Below are 19,272 nucleotides of genomic sequence, written 5' to 3' on the forward strand. Positions count from 1 at the left end.
GCGCACTTGTAACAAAGTAGATCCACAGCACCCGAAGAAGAGCATTGAAGGAAATACAGTATTGTGTTGAGTATTGTGTCAAACGAGGGGTAAGTTTACTATCTGAAATGGCTACATTGTTTAACAGATCTACTTCAGATCAGGAGTGTCTAAACCACCCTTTGGATGAATTTTAATTTAGTTTGCAAGGAAGAGTGATGCAAGGCTTATTAGGCTATATGCTTGCTTAGTGATGAGCATTGCACGGTTTGATTGTATTGAAGGCTGTAATGGCTATAATGCAAGAAACGAAATCATTTTATATTTATATGACCCAGCGCGAGGGATATCGTTTAATTTACACACGCAAGGGATAAGGTGTCAACCCTGAATTAACTTCGATTTCAGATGTTCAAACCATGTCCCGAACATGAACCTTTTCTGGATATAGATCAAGATGCAGATTAAAATACATCCGAGCAGTGTATTTACCTTGATAGGCTTCTATAAGGGGTTCATTATTCTATTTTAAGTTCAACACCATGTCAGATGCACTAATCTTTAAAATAACAACTTGTAAAGTAGTAAAGCTGAAACTTTGATTGAGATCTTCATTCTTGTGAAGCTGCGATTGCTTTTCTAGATGTAAACCCATATTCATACTCTTATTAAACTGTCATCTTGTTCATCAGATCATGGATGAAGAACCAGAAAGAGCCAAACGTTGGGAAGGAGGCTATGAAAGGACATGGTAGACAATCGAGACATCATCTCACACATAACAAACATAGAGCTTCTGTGCCTTTGGATAGTAAGTATTTCTTTTATTTCTTTTTTTGACCTGTAGGGAAGTGCTGAAAGAGGATGAATTTGGGTCACTCAAAGCTACTGTGGAGGAAATATTGTTTCAATCCAAAAGAAAAAGGTATGCAAGCGCAATCATTTGCCATATTTTTTTTTTATTGCCTCATAAATTTCAGGAAACTATGATAAAATAATGTTTTGGTTTTTAAACCCACCTAGAGCATTGGAGAGCCATGGACAAGTGCGGCTTGGGATGGTTAGTATTATTGATGCTGTGTTTTAACCATATGGTGTTTATCGTCATTAATAACTCGAGTTGTGAAAGAATTGCAACAATCTTTGCATTACACCATCCTGAGTGTCGCTGGTTAGGGCCGTGGGTTAGGGTTAGGGCCGTGTGTTAGGGTTAGGGTCGTGTGTTAGGGTTGGGTTAGGGTTATGCAAACAACTAATATTATATATATACATAATTAATGATGAAAAAACTATTAACTTGTGTCAAATACATATTTTAGTAACAATTAACAAATATTAACAAAGGGTTAGGTAATGACCAGTTTGCTATTTATTATGGCACCTTATATAAAGTGTTACCTAATTTAATTTAGCATCGTCACTTATTGTGTCTTCATCATGACCAGAGAGGACGAATATGAAATAAAGTAATACTGTGTGTGTGTGTGTGTGTGTGTGTGTGTGTGTGTGTGTGTGTGGTGTATGTGTGTGTGTATATATATATATATATATATATATATATATATATATATAAACCCTTTGATTCTTTGTCTTAGATGCGGCATCTTTATGTTGTGATAGACTCTTCGAGAACCATGGAGGACATGGACTTAAGGCCAAACCGCCTCAAAGCCACTCTGAAGGTAGCTAGGGTTAAGATTATCTAGATAAGGTCATGAAACTCAACATTTTACATTAAACATATACATTTATGTTTCCTCTCCAGCTGATGGAAGCATTCGTGGAGGAGTATTTTGATCAAAATCCCATCAGCCAGGTAAGGTACAATTCACTTTTGTCCCTTTTGGAATAATATAAATGTACCACATTTAAAAAATAAAGTCTATATGTGAATGAGTGAATGACTTCTATCTGCTATCCGTCTAGGTGGGTCTGATCACCACGAAGAACAAAAGAGCAGAGAAGCTGACGGAGCTTGCAGGTGTGAGAAAAAAATTTAACCTTTGTTGGCGCAACATGATGTTGAACATTTCTCTAATTGGTGTTCATGAGGTTCCTCTTGTAGTTTTTGTGCTTGGAGCTTGCACCCAAAGCCCCCCCTGATTTGGTGGTGTGATGATCTGTGTCTGTGCTTCACAAACAGGGAATCCAAAGAAGCACTTGGCTGCCCTTAAGAAGGCAAGGGACGCGGCTTGTGTTGGCGAACCATCTCTATACAACTCTCTCAACCTGGCCATGCAGACACTCAAGTATGTTTGGGTTGGTAAAGTCTGTATTTTTATTTATATATATATATATATATATATATATATATATAGATACAATTTCGTCAATCATTTGTCTGTTCGTATGTACGTGACCTTTTTATCTGACCTTTCATACGAATTTTTATAATTTTCATAAAAATATGTCATCTAATATCGATAGCTTATATTATTCAGCAATCTCATGAAACCATCTGCCTTCCAAGCGGTCCCAGCTGGGGTTGTGGACCCCACCTGGAGATGTATTTATGTTGTTGACTCTTTGTGTCTGAAGGCACATGCCTGGACACACCAGCCGGGAGATTGTGGTCATCTTCAGCAGCCTCACCACGTGTGATCCAGCCAACATATATGAGCTGATTAAGGTAAGGCTGGAGCCTGGTTAGAACAGTACCACAAAAATGCTGCTATTGTAATAATTGTGTTGTATGAGTGGGTAAATGTGTCTGGTTAGAATGTGAGCAGAATGTAGAATGTGAACCAAATTCGAACACAACTGAAATGCTCCTATATATATCTTCATTATTTATGTCATAATAATAATGAACAGTATGTTCAATATACGTGTATTTCTACAGTGGCCAGTCTAAACAGAGCTGATTTGAAACCTTTAGACACTTTTCAAGTTTACTACTGCCGGCCGAGTTTGGGTTTGACTATTATTCATTTACATATCCCCGCCTCCAGCTATATTACTGGTCAAAAAGCATTAAGAGAAAGAAAGTGAAACGCCCTCTCTGCCTTCAGACTTTTTAGATATTAATCTTAAGTCTGATTTTTGAGAGTGCACTAATACTTACTACTAATATATTCTTGATACAATCAGTGTCATATTCCTCAAAATGTATTTCTATGAGCTGTTTCACTAAGTCAGGACTTCACGTCAAAGCAGAAACTAACATGAGGTCCTAAAATTGGGACCTCTGACTAAATCAACCAATGACCAATATCGCAGAAAAAGAGTCTAAATCAGTGGCAATGAAGATCCATACTTCCAAGTTATATTGTATATGTTCATGTTCTACAGTGGGGCAAAAAAGTATTTAGTCAGCCACCAATTGTGCAAGTTCTCCCACTTGAAAAGATGAGAGAGGCCTGTAATTTTCATCATAGGTATACCTCAGCTATGAGAGACAAAATGAAAAAAAAAAATCTAGAAAATTCCATTGTCTGATTTTTAAAGAATTTATTTGCAAATTATGGTGGAAAATAAGTATTTGGTCAATAACAAAAGGTCATCTCAATACTTTGTTACATGCCCTTTGTTGGCAATGACAGGGGTCAAACGTTTTCTGTAAGTCTTTACAAGGTTTTCACATACTGCTGCTGGTATTTTGGCCCATTCCTCCATGCAGATCTCCTCTAGAGCAGTGATGTTTTTGGGCCTTCGCTGGGCAACACGGACTTTCAACTCCCTCCAAAGATTTTCTATGGGGTTGAGATCTGGAGACTGGTTAGGCCACTCCAGGACCTTGAAATGCTTCTTACGAAGCCACTCCTTCATTGCCCGGGCGGTGTGTTTGGGGTCATTGTCATGCTGAAAGACCCAGCCACGTTTCATCTTCAGTGCCCTTGCTGATGGAAGGAGGTTTTCACTCAAAATCTCACGATACATGGCCCCATTCATTCTTTCCGTCACACGGATCAGACGTCCTGGTCCCTTGGCAGAAAAACAGCCCCAAAGCATGATGTTTCCAACCCCATGCTTCACTGTAGGTATGGTGTTCTTTGGATGCAACTCAGCATTCTTTCTCCTCCAAACACGACGAGTTGAGTTTTTACCAAAAAGTTATATTTTGGTTTCATCTGACCATATGACATTCTCCCAATCCTGTTCTGGATCATCCAAATGCTCTCTAGCAAACTTCAAACAGGCCCGGACATGCACTGGCTTTAGCAGGGGGACACGTCTGGCACTGCAGGATTTGAGTCCCTGGCGGCGTAGAGTGTTAGTGATGGTAGCCTTTGTTACTTTGGTCCCAGCTCTCTGGAGGTCATTCACTAGGTCCCCCCGTGTGGTTCTGGGATTTTTGTTCACCGTTCTTGTGATCATTTTGACCCCACAGGTTGAGATCTTGCGTGGAGCCCCAGATCGAGGCAGATTATCAGTGGTCTTGTATGTATTCCATTTCCTAATAATTGCTCCCACAGTTGATTTCTTCACACCGAGCTGCTTACCTATTGCAGATTCAGACTTCCCAGCCTGGTGCAGGTCTACAATTGTGTTTCTGGTGTCCTTTGACAGCTCTTTGGTCTTGGCCATAGTGGAGTTTGCCATGGTGTTGAGATTAATGGTTCAAAATGACATGTTATTTGTAAGGTAAGGAAGGAATAATTTATGACTTGCAAGTAATAACACTACATTTTTCGACAAGTACATTTTTCAATTTTATTCAGACTATGGCTAAACCAATCTCTGCAACCTAAAGTGTACATCAGCCTGTCCTTCCAAATTAAGTAAGAACCGACTGACATGCTTTGTTAAATCCCTTTGTGCTGAAGTGCTGAATCCAGTATTGCTGTTCTCTCCCCAGACCCTGAAATCTCTGAAGGTCCGCGTGTCTGTGATTGGCCTATCGGCAGAGGTGCGCGTCTGCACGGTGCTGACCCGCGAGACGGGAGGAACGTACCACGTCTGCCTGGACGAGAGCCACTTCAAGGAGCTGCTCATGTTCCATGTCAAGCCTCCGCCGGCCAACGCCCAATCAGAATGCTCCTTGATACGCATGGGTCGGTGTGCTCAAGTGTGCATCTCACAAACGCTTAAACACTCACAAACGTCATTAAAGGAAGATAATTGCAAGATCAGACTTTCTTTGGCCGTGTGGTCGCTTCCCAACATAGTCCCAGCAACAGGCATTTTCATTTTCCATTTGTACATTTAGCGGATGCTTTTTTACCAAAAGACTTACAATGAAAGCATATGAAAGCATACTTTGATTGTATCTACAAAAATACAATATTGCTGCACAACCTGGTTTAATGCAGTCCAGTCAAGTCCTTGGTTGACTGACTGGAACGTGTTTTGCAAAAAGTCTATAGAAAATCTATATTCAACCCAACCATGTGTGTGCGCAGGTTTTCCACAGCACACCATCGCCTCCATGTGTGACCAGGACTCCAAGCCGTCCTTCAGCATGTCGTGAGTGACGCACCCGTCCTGTTTCAAGACCTGATGAAATGTTGCCTTTTGCCTTGGGCCAGTTACTATCATCACTGAATATCGTAAAGATGGTGCAGTTCTTTTGAAAGGGCTTTGAAATCTGGAATCATTAAAAGTCCCATTACGGTACTTGGCTTTTAATTGGCTTTTTAATGATTAATTAGTAATCATTTCAGATTTCAGAGTTGTAAAGAGACAGCGAAGGAAATAGCAGGAGAGAGCAAGATTTAGAAAATGAAACAACCCAGAAAAATGTCTGCTCCTGCCCTCCGGATTCAAAAGGTGGTGCGTTCACGCAACTGTGATTGACAGGCAAGATAAATTCCCCGAAACCAATCAGGGAAGAGATAGGGTCAGAAATGACCCATTAAGAGTCTAAACTCCAAATGGTCTCATACAAAGGTACAGTCTATTCTGAAGTCTATACAGAAATTCTCACAGAACAATTCACTCAGCAATAGCTGACTGACGATGGCTATGGCATTTCTTACTTACGAGCCTCCAGTAATAGCTCTTAAATGTTACCTACATCACCTTTTGAGTCTGATGTATGTGGTTTGCTCTGGTGCTCCCAGCCACCTGGACAGCACCAGTGAGGTGGGCCTGTCTCTGGGAGGATACTTCTGCCCGCAGTGCCATGCCAAGCACACAGAGCTGCCGGTGGAGTGCAAAATATGTGGTATGTACCCTTGTATGGTTATGTCTGAGAGGGAATACAATTAAAAACACATACGCACGCGCACATGCACACTCACACGCCTACCTACATGCATGTAAAGCAGTGCTATTTTTATTATGGTGATAGTAGTGTGTGTGCCCTCTGTTGGCAGGCCTGACCCTGGTCTCGGCCCCCCACCTGGCCCGCTCCTTCCACCACCTGTTCCCCCTGGAGGCCTTCAGGGAGACGCCCCTGGAGGAGCTCCCAGCTGACAGGTCTGAGAACAACACCCCGTTCCCACACGGCCATGCCTCTTCTTCACGTCCCTGCTGCTATTACGTTAAGATCCCATGTCATGCTTTTAGGGTTAATAATTGCATTTGGGGGTAATACTAGTTACATGCCTGTATGTTAGAAACACCCATTATTCTCACACTCTTCATTTCTGAAAAAACAATTTCAGCATCATTTAAAAACAGTCTGATTTGTATAATGTCGCTTTAGGGCCCCCCTCCCGAGTAGCCCATTCTGCTGTGATTGGTCGAATCACAGAATCACTTTGCACGTGTGTTGGCAAATTCCCACCCCCGAGAAGTTTTAAACATTGCGGGTAGCCGGGAGGCGGGACTTCTGCACTTCAGCACCGCCCACTGCACAGTATGACGTAACACTGTAACGGAAGTAAAGTTTGAGCTCAAACGAGCGGTTTCACACACTTATTGAGGGGTGTTCTCGGTGGGCGTGAACAATACCCCTGGCTCCGACTTATAATTTTCTAGCTTAGCATACGTTAAACATGTATACATACGTCATATATCAGTCGAAAGCAAAGGGAAAAGTCGAAAAAGCATGATATCACCACTTTCAACGGTACTTCTGCCTTTCGTTACAGGTTCTGCCACGCCTGTCAAGGAAAACTGAAGGACAAAATCGTATGTTTTTGTTTACATTTTTGTTCTCATAGCAGATTTAACAGTGGTATAACTGACGAGAACGTGATTTTTACTGTACTTTCGCTTTCTAGGTGTTCACCTGTCCTTTGTGCAGAGGTGTGTTCTGTACAGAGTGTGACCTCTTCATCCACGACTCTCTGCACTGCTGCCCTTCCTGCATTAACTCACAGTTCTCCAATTGAGCTCTGTGGAAATAGCAGTACACACTAAGACATTTTGGAGATAATGAGAAGAGCTGCAGCAAGAATTTTCATCTGATCGGCAAGAGTTTGTTCTGCAGTCAAAAGTATTACCATATGTATGTTTCCTTTTTTTAAAGCAAAAAAACCGTGGTGTTCGTAATCCACAGACCTTATTCAGGATTGGGATTATTTGTCACAACAGTAGACTATACCAGTGGACACAAATACAAGGCGGGTGAATTGTGTTTCTGGAACCTCGAAACATAAAGCATCCATTAGGCCTATAGGTGGAGGTAAAATATGCCAGTCAGTGGTTTTTCTAGAAAAGTATAGGGGATGACAAAAGGCTAGTGTACAGAAGCATTATTTTGTTGGATATGTGATATCTGTATGAAACCTTTCAGAATTAAAATAAGATGATTTATTTTTAAATGCCTGAATTTGTACCAAGGAAATGTTTTTTCGCAGCAACAGAAGTAAATCACAGAACTATCATTTATGTTTTACAAATTTTCATAATATGACTTCACAAAGCTGAAAAACATAATTTACACTTTATAAAAATGATTAACTATACAAAACCGATTTATAAGTACTTTTCAAGTACACACAAAAATACAACTGCATAAATTTAGATTAATTTGGAAATTTTAGCTTTCGTTTAAATGTAGTGATGAACAAACTAAAAGATCGGAAGAATAACAATTATTATGACTAGAGTTTTGATTTGCACCCTAAAGTGTTTTTCTTTAAATTCAAACATTGTAATGGGATTTGTGTGGAATGTCAATTTAATTTCATTGCATTTCTTTGAAACTTAAGCGTTGCATAGCTCTAATCTTTCCGGGTCCGGTAGGTCATAATAGATTTTTCTCCTCCCAAAATGTCTTCGGTATGGCAGTAGGTCCTGGGCAGCAAACACATCCTCTTGGCCAGTCCATACAGTGAGAGTATACCTTTGATATTAAGACACAAATCATTGCTTAGTTGACAATCGTTTAGCTTTCACCCCCAATATAAACATGCATGTCTTATGAGAACAAGAGATATTTTGCTGAAAACCATTCAAAAAGGAATGGAAACATCAGCACAAAGCTGTTGTTTTGGTATCTTTAGTTTGTAAACCAACGATGACAGGAGAGAGATACGGACAAGCAGGGGTAGAATTAGGGAGCAGGCCAGTGGAGCTCAGTTCAAATATTTTGGTTATATTTTGTGTCAAATGATTGATTTCTTTGGTAATTAGCTGTGTAATAAGCAGGATAATGAACAGAGCAGGTCATTATGTTAGGGATAATGTATAGAACAATGGACATTATCGGGAAAATAAGCCCCTTCAGGGCGAACTGGCTTCGCCCTGAAGGGGCTTAATTTCGATAATGACCGGCGACGTTCTATACATTATCCAGCTTATTACCCGGCTACTTGCCAAAACGAAAAAATTACTTCACACAGTGTGTCTTTTTACAATAACCATTTGTAGTGTTGATCAGCAAAGAACTTGCGGAGTGATACCAAAGACGTGAATCAGAGGCAAAAAATCCACTTTCCTTTACAGTGGTCATTATATGTCACAGTCAATTATGTAATGGATAATGTATAGAATGCTGGTCTTTATCGGGGAAATAAGCCCCTTATTACGTAATAACGAAAAATAGTTCACAGCCGGAAGTCGGGAAGGCCGATGCAAGTGAACGGAGTGTTCCACAGCATTGAGAGGATGCAAGATAAACTTGTATAGAATAAATACACTAGAACACCATAGAAACATATTTTTAATGAAAGGGAAAAATCCCATCAAAGGTCTACTCATCATACTACAAATGTGTACAATCTCAAAAAGTTTTCAAGGTGTGTTGGTACCTGTAAAATGCTTGACCATTATTGTTGGATCCTCAAAAGTTATGATTTACAAGCTGACCAAAGCACTTGTGTTCAGACAGCCTCACAATTAGATTTGGTTCAAAATTGTACAAGTGCAGTAGCCCGATAGAAACTCCACGGCCACTGCATTCTAAAATTAATATCAAATATCAAATCAACCAATCACATCGCATCAACACAATGCACAAATGATGCAAACGTGATGGTTGTTTAAGAACAAAATATCCGAAAGGGGAAGAACCATGCTCCGAGTGACCTTGACCATGGAATGATCCCATGGTCCCTTTTGCCTGTATGGTCCCCAAAGAAAGCATCTAACAGACTCATTTGCACTCTGGCTCCTGGCTGACTGTGAAGATGGTACCTGTCTGACTGCTGCAGCAGCCACTTCATCTGGTCGAAGGACTGGGCCAGCAGGGCGGCTCGCACTGGGAAGGAGACTGGATGACGTAAGCCCCGACACACCTCTTCCATCTGACGCACCATGGCCCAGCTGTAACCTTTAGCACACAACACAGCAGAACATGGATCTACGTTTGTTCTGTTTTTGGTTCTAATAAAGGTTTGCCACCACCTCTATGGTGTCCTCCCCACCTGGATTGTCTGTCTCAGCAGACCAGCCTGTGGTCCATCCGAGGGACAGCACGACGGGAGAGGCCACGGAGCCCACCGCGTCCAGGAAGGCCTGAGCCTCCAGTGGGGTGGCCGTGCCTTGGGGCCCTGGGAGGATGTCTGCGTTGAGCCACATTGGGGCCCCCCAGTCCCCCGACACTTTCTCCAACAAGGCCAACGATGGAACCACAGCTTCAAGGCTGTGAAGGCAGAGCGGCACAAATCAGTGGCCCCAAAGGGCCTTTATCAAAAGAGTGTAATAGCACGTGCCAACACAGGTGTATCTCATGACGTTAAAGGACATACAAAACCTAAAACAACTTATAGGTTTGACTTAAACGGTTCGTAGTGCTATCGATGATCCTGCTCCAAATCTCCAAATCTCTAACATTTTCTGAGATTTGGTAGTGATCTGATGATTTGGTCATCAGATCATGTTAACTTAATAATGAATGCCAAAAAACAAATTCCAATACCTGAACTACTTTTTTTTGTATTTTTCTCCCACATTATTAAAACGTAGGATATCGGGTAAACATGGACTCAAATTGCATTCTATGGGTTAAATCAATGCATTTCCTGTTATTGGAAGTTGTGGTTTACAAGGTCACCGCAATCAATTGTTCTGGCTCTTTGTTTAGTGGTTGCATTAGCTTAAAGGGAGTTACAGTCGCCTATGCAATGAAGAATGAACAGAGCAGCGACTGTCTTGTAAAACAAACCTTAAGATCCTGCTTTTTAAACAAATGTGTTTCCAGAATACATCACTTCAATGTTCCCCCTCTACATTTCTTTAACATTTCATCAGCGTATTCCAGAGGTCACTAACCTCTTAAAGTCCAGTTTGATCCCCTTGTTGTTCTGCTTCTTCACTTCTTCCAACCACTCCTGCAGTGTGATGTCACTGTCCATCATGGGAGGATGGGCCATAATTGGCTCTATGGGCTCATTTCCTCTCATGAGTATGTCTGCCTCAATCATGTGAAAAGGTCCTAGAGGTAAGATGTTCAACTTTGTTATATGTTTTGCATCAAACTGGACAACACCGAGTCGAGGGACCTCAACTCAGCATTAATTGTCTTAATACAGAGAAGAAAAACAGTCCTCCCTCGCTCAGGACTAAACTTTGTGCAAATCCGTGCATTACTGAGATTTCTTGTTAAAAGTTTGACCAATGCAATAACATGTAATTTGCTCTGATGCCCATTTTGGCACCAATTTCACCCCTAACCCTCACTGGAGGGTGGGATCCCTCTTTCTGAGTTCCTTCTCAAGGTTTCTTGCATGATGAGTTGTTCCTTAATCTTTGGGATAGGGGGTGTCATAAATGTGGCCTATGAAGTACTTTCAGACCATCTTTCATTAAGGACCATACAAAAATAATGACATGACTTGACAAACAAACACAGATGCGGGTGAAATCATTACAGCAACAAAAGGAAGTAATGATTATAACATCAAATTATATATGTCCTATGTATAGAAGAGGTTGAAGCCCCCAAGTCATGTAAATACCATTCAAAGCAGCTGCGAGCTTGTGCTTGCTGTTGGTCGCATGGGACCACTGGATGTGTGAAGCATCATCCTCTGCTTGTATTTGCCCAAGATTAATGAAATAATCCAGCGTCGGATCCGTCATCCTAGTGAGTGGGTATCGATATAAAGCGCAAAAACATTTAGTACATGACACAAGCTTAACCCACTTTATATGTTGTCATTTTCGCACTGCAGGTACCTCTTAAAACTTTTCCTCTCCGTATAAATACTTCTACTCGAGTTAAAAACAAATCAATCTTCTTCTGTTGTTTAATGGGATTCTTAAAGCAGCATAGAGGCGCTTCACCGCCATCCCCTGGACTGGAGTGGGCCTCAATATCTGCATTGGGAAGGACAAAATATATGCTAAACGGTGTTTGAAAAATAAGAATAAATAAAAGCTAGATTATTATATCGAAGCCAGTTTCATCATAATAATAAATAATACACAGTACGTTGACCCTCTAATGAAATTATCTTACTGTCTCCGCTCCCACCTGCTTCCCTTTCTGTGTCTATTCTATTGTGTCGGCCTGTGGACAGTGTATGCATTTCCAAAGTCCTTAGAAGTTGACCATTCCAGCTGCTCTCCACCTGAACCAGAAACACACCATGGAAACCTTCCATTTCACCTATAGTGTGATGCTCGGCAAGTAATCTCTACTACAGGGGCTGAATGCCCTTTTACTGTTTGTGGATCCATACTGCTGCTCCTAGATCTCACTGCAGCCTCTGAAATGGTTTGACCTAGATTGACCAACTCCAGCTGGTTTACATAACAAACAGAACCTTCTCAGTTGAACAGGGCTCATCCTCTTCCTCCTCTGTCAGCATCCCCTGTGCCCTCAAGGCTCCATTTGGATAATATTATAGTCTCTAAGCGATCTTCCCCTTGGCCTCATCATTCTCAAATATATTACCTCCTTCCATTGCTATGCCAATGATGCAGAGATTTACCTGCCTCTCAAACCCTTGGATCAATGTCCCTTAAACAACGTCTGGGGTTGTATTGCTGACATCAAAATGGATGGCTCACTAATCCCTTCAACTTAAAGCTGCAGTAGATAAGATTTTGTTTTTAACATTTCTTATGGTGGACATACCGAAACACTGTGTACTATGAGTGTGATACATTGACCAGTGTAACAGCAGTGCAGAGATAACTGGTTCTCAAGTTTCCCAGCGAGGCCCACTGCAACCCCTCTGTTAAAACCTTTACCAACCACCTCAACAAGCAGTCTACCCATGTCAACCTTATCTAATATCTTAAGGTATATTTTTATACAGACCTCAACTTTAATGAATGCATTTTGTGTAGCCCAAATCAAACGATTCATTTTCCATGACTTAAAGAAAGTTGGACAAGCATTTATCTCCTGCCACCTATAAACTCTGTTAGTGTTGGGGTGAAGGTTAGTTTCTTTGTTTTATTCAGATTTTGTTAAACAAAGTGACTCTGGGTGCACTGGCTCACCATCTCCAAGTCCTTTCATGGGTTAGGGTTAGTGCTGTTCTTTTATCAGCGTGGGGTTAGGGTTAGGGTTAATCTTCCTCTTATCCCATATTCAGCTATTTCAGAAAGCTGCTGCTAGGCAAGGCAAGGCAATTCTATTTGTATAGCGCATTTCTTACATCAAGCGGTTCAATATGCTTTACAAAGAAAAAGACAACAGTATCATATATAGTGAAGAAGTACATGCACACAATATAATGAAAGACCTTCAATGAAATCACACATGTACTAGTAGTTAAATAAAATAATAAAAAATACCTTCATTAAGGTCAGACATTGCAGATATGAATCCGACATTAAAATATAAATCGATAAGAACAGAAATACAAAAATAGAAGGAAAACATTAGAAATGTTAATAGTATGCATCACTGAAGAGCTTAGTCTTTAGATTTAAAAATAGAAGTTATGGGAGTCATTTTAATTTCTTCTGGCAGTTTGTTCCAAAGTTTAGCTGCATAAACACTAAAGGCTGACTCACCACATTTTGTTTTGGCAGTAGTTTGAACCAAAAGATTTTTGTTTTGAGACCTCAGTGATCTGGCTGGGGTGTGCTGTATGAACATGTCATATATTTAGTTTGTTCCAATGCCATTTAGTGCTTTAAAAGCAAGAAAAAGGTTTTGATCATCCGCCCAAAACCTGCTGCCGCTTTCAAGTCGAGGCTCAAGGGCGAGGGTGTTTGGGCTTCTGCAAATCCCCTAGACTCTGGAACAGTTCCATCACCATTATAGATGCCCGCAATGGTATCACCTTTAAAACTTGCCTGAAAACCTATCTTCCTCTGCAGCCTTTGGTTTATCTGATACATTTTTATTAACTTGTTGATACATTTTTTAAACTTAAGCTGAGCTGTTTCAATTTTGATCAATTACTCTGACTTTGTGCTCATGTAATTCTTTTATTGTTGTCTGTTCAGGACTTTAACTCAAACTTATTATTAAGTCATCATTATCATGTTTATAATTATTTCCAAAAACAAATACCAATACCTCAACCACTTGTTTATGTAAAGTGTAGAAAAAAAGTCTAGTATTTGATTTAAAAAAGAGGGTTAGGGTTAGGACTAACCCTTTTTATGCAATCCTGAGAGCAGTGTGTGCGCGTGTGCGTGTGTGTGCATGTGTGTGTGCGTGTGCGTGTGCGTGTGCGTGTGCGTGTGCGTGTGTGTGTGTGTGTGTGTGTGTGTGTGTGTGTGTGTGTTTTTGTGTGCGTGTACGTGTGTGTGTGTCAGGTCTTTATAAAGGACCTGAAACACACACACAGACCTGAATACCAAGAGCAGTGTGGCTGGATCGCCTACAGACATAAGGTAATACTCATTTTACTTTCTTCCATTGAAACAACTTTGACAATAGTCAAGCAATAACAATAGTATGATATAAAAAATTTCTCCTATTGGATGGATACAATTTCTACATTGAATGGTATATATTTACGATACGACGAAAGATGAAACAATTGATAGTACCAAATCAAGCTGACAGTTTTAACTGCCACTTTTAACAAATAACACTTAAATAATAGCTTATGAATCTTACCTACAGCACCTTTAAGTCTTAGATGCAATGATAGCCTATGCTATTAAGCCACTCCCTACCAGAAACCAGCTAATTGCTCAAATTGTCTTCAGTTTGGCAACATCTCATTCTGATAATTAGTGAGAGAAAATCGTTAAGCACCAGTTAACATGACCTTCATGTACAGCAGGAGCAGCCTGAGGTTTGACCGGCCTGTCCTCCAACCTTAACGACACAAGCTTGTTTGTATAGGTCGTCCAAATGACCCGTATGAATGTCCTTTGGACAGCCCTTTACGTCTCTTATGTTAGTAGATAATATACCTAGGGAACCCCGGCTACTTGGAATGGCAACCTATAACCTACAAGGACCTATTCAACTGAGGGTCAGGCACCCCGGTCAGTCATCTAATGAATTCTCCATCTCTCACAGAAACATGGTCGCCTTCACTTCCTCCTGCTCCCTTGTCCTCGTCCTACTGGCCCTGGGGCCGCTGTCTGCAGCCCAAGCCGGGCTCAGGCTGTTCAACATCCGAGCGAGTGGCCTGCCCTCAGGCCTACTTGGAACCACTGATGGCTACGTGGAGGTGTCCTGCGGCCCTGCTTACCTTGGCAAAACATCTATCCGGAACAACAACGTCAACCCCTGGTGGGAAGAGGAGTTCAACTACTTCAAGGCCCTGCCCAACGACGTGCTGAGGCTGAGGTGCTATGACAGCGACGTTTTCCTCGATGACCTCCTGGGGACCTGCCAGCGGCCCATCAAAGTGGGCACTCACTCCCACGACTGCTACTTGAAGAAAGGCACCCTCAGCTACTCCTACACCCTGGACGGAGTCGCCGTGCAGGCCGCTGTGTGATTCAACAGATTTTCACATTGACTATATCCCTACATTAAGAGCCTTTTTGCATAATCTAATAATAAACCGTACACCAAAACCACAAGACCTTAAACAGGGATGTTAAGTAACAGATCAGGATTATTTAGTGCACACCTTATCTAAGTTTGACAGCTGTCAATCCCTTTCTGTGTCTAATCTACTGTTTCAACCGGTGAACAGTGCAGCGTCCAGTGGATGTTTATTGACCATATGGAATGCATAATTGAGACCTGTGTGTGTCATCAATGAAACAAAGCTGTATTAAGATATGTCTGCCAGTGACCAATCCAATAAAACATATTTTTCCCAATCCTTACATATATATAGAATGTTTGTCGTTATCCTAGCTCCTAACCAAAAACGAATTTGATGATTTGAGTAATGCTCATTATGTAGTTCTTATCCACTCCACAAAAATCCAAACCTTAAAATTACAACAGTTTTTGCCCGATCTCCAAACTCCCCTACATTTCCAAAGTCCTAAAAAGTTGTCCCTTCCCAGCTGCCTTCCCACTTTAACCATAATCACACCATGGAAACCTTCCATTCCACGTAAAGAGTGATACTCTGCACATAATCTCCCTTACTACAGGGGCTGAATGCCCTTTTGCTGTTTGTGGACCCATACTGCTGCTCCTAGATCTCACTGCAGCCTCTGACATGGTAGGTCATGCCACCTAGAATGATCGCCTTCCTCTCAAACCCTTGGAACAATGGCCCTTAAACAACCTCTGGGATTGTATTGCCACCTAGAATGATCGCCTACCTCTCAAACCCTTGGAACAATGGCCCTTAAACAACCTCTGGGATTGTATTGCCACCTAGAATGATCGCCTACCTCTCAAACCCTTGGATCAATGGCCCTTAAACAACCTCTGGGATCGTATTGGTGACATCAGAATGGATGGGCAAGTACTCCCTGCAATTAAAAGCTGTAGTAGATACGATTTTGTTTTTGACATTTCTTATCGTTGACACACTGAAACACTGTGTACTTTGAGTGTATAACATTGACCAGTGTAGCAGCAGTGCAGAGATATCTGATTCTCAAGTTTCACAGCGAGGCCCACCACATCTGACCAACCAGAGCAGCTCCAAGGGAGGGAGTTTAACCCCCGGCACCCAATCAACTTTTTGCACACGATTCAAGCCATTTTTGAGCATATAGATTGCTAGCTGGAAGTACTAGCTGGTTGGACAACTTTAATCAATACATTTTGTCATTAGATCAAGTACCAACTATCTAACAACAATACCCCTAATCAAACCATTCCTTTTCCATGACTTAAAGAAAGTTGGACAAGCGTTTATATACTGCCGCCTATAAACTCCCTTTAATAGTCAGTTAGGGTTAGGGTGAGTGTAGGGTGAGTTTCTTTGTTATAATTCAGAATTTGTTAATCGAAGTGACTCTAGGTGCACTGGCACACCATCTCCCAGTCATTTTATGGTTTGGGGTTGGGTTGGGGTTGGGGTTAGGGTTATGGTTAGGGTGGTGCTGTCATCAGAAACAGGGTCAGGGTTAATCCTCCTCTTGGGGGACCCTTTGGGCTCAGTTTCTCTTTTATTGTTGTTTGTTCAGAACCTTGGTCAACCAGCTAACTCAAATGTATTATTAAGTCATTATCATGTTAATATTGAATGCAAAAAACTAATACCAATACCGGAACTACTTGCTGATGAATAATTCTTGCAATGTAGTATTTCATTTTAAAAAAAGAGGGTTAGGGTTAGGGCTAACCCTTTTCATGCAATCCTGAGAGCAGTGCATGCTGTGTGTGTGTGTGTGTGTGTGTGTGTGTGTGTGTGTGTGTGTGTGTGTGTGTGTGTGTGTGTGTGTGTGTGTGTGTTTTTGTGCATATGTTTGTGCGTGTGCGTGTGTGCCAGGTCTTTATAAAGGACCTGACACACACAGACCTGAATAAGAGCAGTGTGGCTGGATCGCCTACAGATATCAGGTAATACTCATTGTACTTTCTTCCATTGAAACACCCAAACTGCTAAATCAAGTGTCGTCTCCTTCACATGGGCTAAGCAGTATATATATGTAAAACACCTTTCAAAATACACATTCAAAACCATTTGTAAATCTTTAAATACTCAAATTGAATATATCTATATATTATTTTTTGAGATTAGATCTACTTTGAAAATCTAGTAGGACATTAGTTCTGTCAAAATAATTCTTCTCAAGATAGTAATTTGATTGCAATTGTTTCTATTGTTTCATATTTAGTTTTATCGCAAATATGTAACAATCAATGTATAAATTGTAATCCATCAAATAAGACATATATTTTTTGCTACTTCTAACAATTGTTAGATTTAATATTTTTATATTGGTAGCTGTGAGCAATTCCAATGGTGCTTCCAGTCGGCCTCTAGTGTAGATTGTCAAGGTTAAAGTAAAGAACAGATGTGTTGAGTCCTTGTGCATCCACCTGTTGGCAGATCGGAAAATTCCCATTCACATCAAGATATTACAGAACTCCAAAAAACTCTGCCAGCTCTAGGGAGATTGGGTTATCAGGTATGATGTTTTGCCTTTGAAACACAAATACAGATATTCTGATGGGCAGCTGGTTCACTGCACCTCCATATTCATGAATATTTTAATCTGGTTTGAAGTAGGATCCAAGAGTTGTAAAGAGAGAGAGCAGAAAGAGCAAGAGAGCAGGCTATTGAACCAAGCAACACAATTTCTTGCAGTTTTGACAGTAAAGATGGATTCCCTAAAACAATCTGGGATCAAATTCCCTGATTGGTCTGAAATGTGCCATAGTAGTCTAATATAGAGTCAGGCGAAGTCAACTTGAAATAGATATTCTTAGAGTGCCCCTCACTCACCTATAGCTGACAGATGGCTTTGCCACTTTAAAAAAATAACCCTCAAATAATAGCTCATGAATCTTACCTACAGCACCTTTAAGTCTTAGGTGCAACGATAACCTATGATATTAAGCCACTCCTTAACAGAAACCAGCTAATTGCTCAAATTGTCTTCAATTTTGGCAACATCTCATCCTGATGATTAGAGAGACAAAATCGTGACCACAAAGCACCAGCTAACATGACCTTCATGTACAGCAGGAGCAGGAGCAACCAAGGTTTGACCGGTCCTCCAACCTTAACGACACAAGGTTGTTTTTATAGGTCGCCCAAAACGACCCGTATGAATGTCCTTTGGACAGCCCTTTACGTCACTTATGTCATGGTTCTGTCTTACCAAAATAAAATGGATGGAACATTATATTCTCAGTGGAAAATAGACATTTAAGTTTTAAGTTTCGGCATAAAAATGCGTTTTGATTATATTTCCAGAGATAAACGTGCATTTTGTTTTGTATCTTCAGTCGGTGAATGTATAGGATGTTCAGTAAGTTAGTTAATGCATTGTTTCCTTTTAGATGAATCAGGGCATTAAGATACATTTAAATTAGTAGATAATATACTATAAATCTAGCCCTACAGGAAGTGATATTATTAGTAATCCCCCCCCCCCACACACCCTTGGACTAGAAACCAGGACCTATTTAACTGAGAGTCAAGCACCACAACTCCCTCTCCTAAATGTCAGACTTCTAATGAATTCTCCATCTCTCACAGAAACATGGTTGCCTTCACTTCCTCCTGCTCCCTTGTCCTCATCCTGCTGGCCCTGGGGCCGCTGACTGTGGCCCAGGGCCAGCTCAGGGTGTTCAACATCCGAGCGAGTGGCCTGCCCTCAGACCTTCTTGGAATCACCGATGGCTACGTGGAGGTGTCCTGCGGCCCTACTTACCTGGGCGAAACATCTGTCAGGCACAACGACGCCAATCCCTGGTGGGACGAGGAGTTCATGGACTACAGCGCCCAGCCCAATGACGTGCTGAGGCTGACGGTCCATGACCACGACACTTTCCTCGACGACCTCCTGGGGACCTGCCAGCGGCCCATCAAAGTGGGCACTTACTCCCACGACTGCTTTCTGAAGGAAGGCACCCTCAGCTACTCCTACAGCCTGGATTGAGTGTAGGAGTCTCCAGGCAGGCCGCCAGTGTGATTGTTATGCCGTTGATCTTTAAAAATAAAATCAATCTCGAAAAGCAAGCCATTTTCTTTTATAATTGTGGTTGTTCCTAGCTTAAAA

General features: G+C 41.3%; 2 protein-coding genes across 4 annotated transcripts; one reads left to right on the plus strand and one right to left on the minus strand.

Moving 5' to 3' along the window:
• The first annotated feature begins 54 nt into the window (after nt 1–54).
• gtf2h2 (general transcription factor IIH, polypeptide 2) lies at nt 55–7,635 on the plus strand. Its single transcript, XM_079739058.1, has 15 exons — nt 55–89; nt 672–730; nt 827–904; nt 1,003–1,039; nt 1,575–1,661; nt 1,745–1,795; nt 1,906–1,960; nt 2,123–2,228; nt 2,518–2,608; nt 4,778–4,973; nt 5,322–5,385; nt 5,982–6,085; nt 6,237–6,339; nt 6,957–6,996; nt 7,089–7,635. The coding sequence occupies exons 2-15, from the start codon at nt 675–677 to the stop codon at nt 7,197–7,199; spliced, it is 1,179 nt and encodes a 392-aa protein (XP_079595184.1). The 5' UTR covers nt 55–89; nt 672–674; the 3' UTR covers nt 7,200–7,635.
• Nucleotides 7,636–7,782: 147 nt separating this feature from the next.
• On the minus strand, nt 7,783–11,493 carry fam151b (family with sequence similarity 151 member B). 3 transcript variants are annotated; one of them, XM_079739071.1, is made up of 6 exons: nt 11,431–11,493; nt 11,211–11,335; nt 10,525–10,687; nt 9,678–9,895; nt 9,448–9,583; nt 7,783–8,155 (listed from the first exon to the last, which is right to left on the minus strand). In XM_079739071.1, exons 2-6 carry the CDS (start codon nt 11,332–11,334, stop codon nt 8,017–8,019), a joined length of 780 nt encoding a protein of 259 aa, XP_079595197.1. In that variant the 5' UTR covers nt 11,335; nt 11,431–11,493; the 3' UTR covers nt 7,783–8,016. The 3 variants fall into 3 exon arrangements, with proteins under 3 accessions (XP_079595197.1, XP_079595198.1, XP_079595196.1); XM_079739072.1 differs by lacking the exon at nt 11,211–11,335 and having other exon boundaries at nt 11,399–11,488; XM_079739070.1 differs by having other exon boundaries at nt 11,211–11,472.
• Between the last annotated feature and the right edge of the window lie 7,779 nt (nt 11,494–19,272).

The sequence above is a fragment of the Pollachius pollachius genome (genome assembly GCF_949987615.1).
Source record: "Pollachius pollachius genome assembly, chromosome: 1".
Classification (NCBI taxonomy): Eukaryota; Metazoa; Chordata; class Actinopteri; order Gadiformes; family Gadidae; genus Pollachius; species Pollachius pollachius.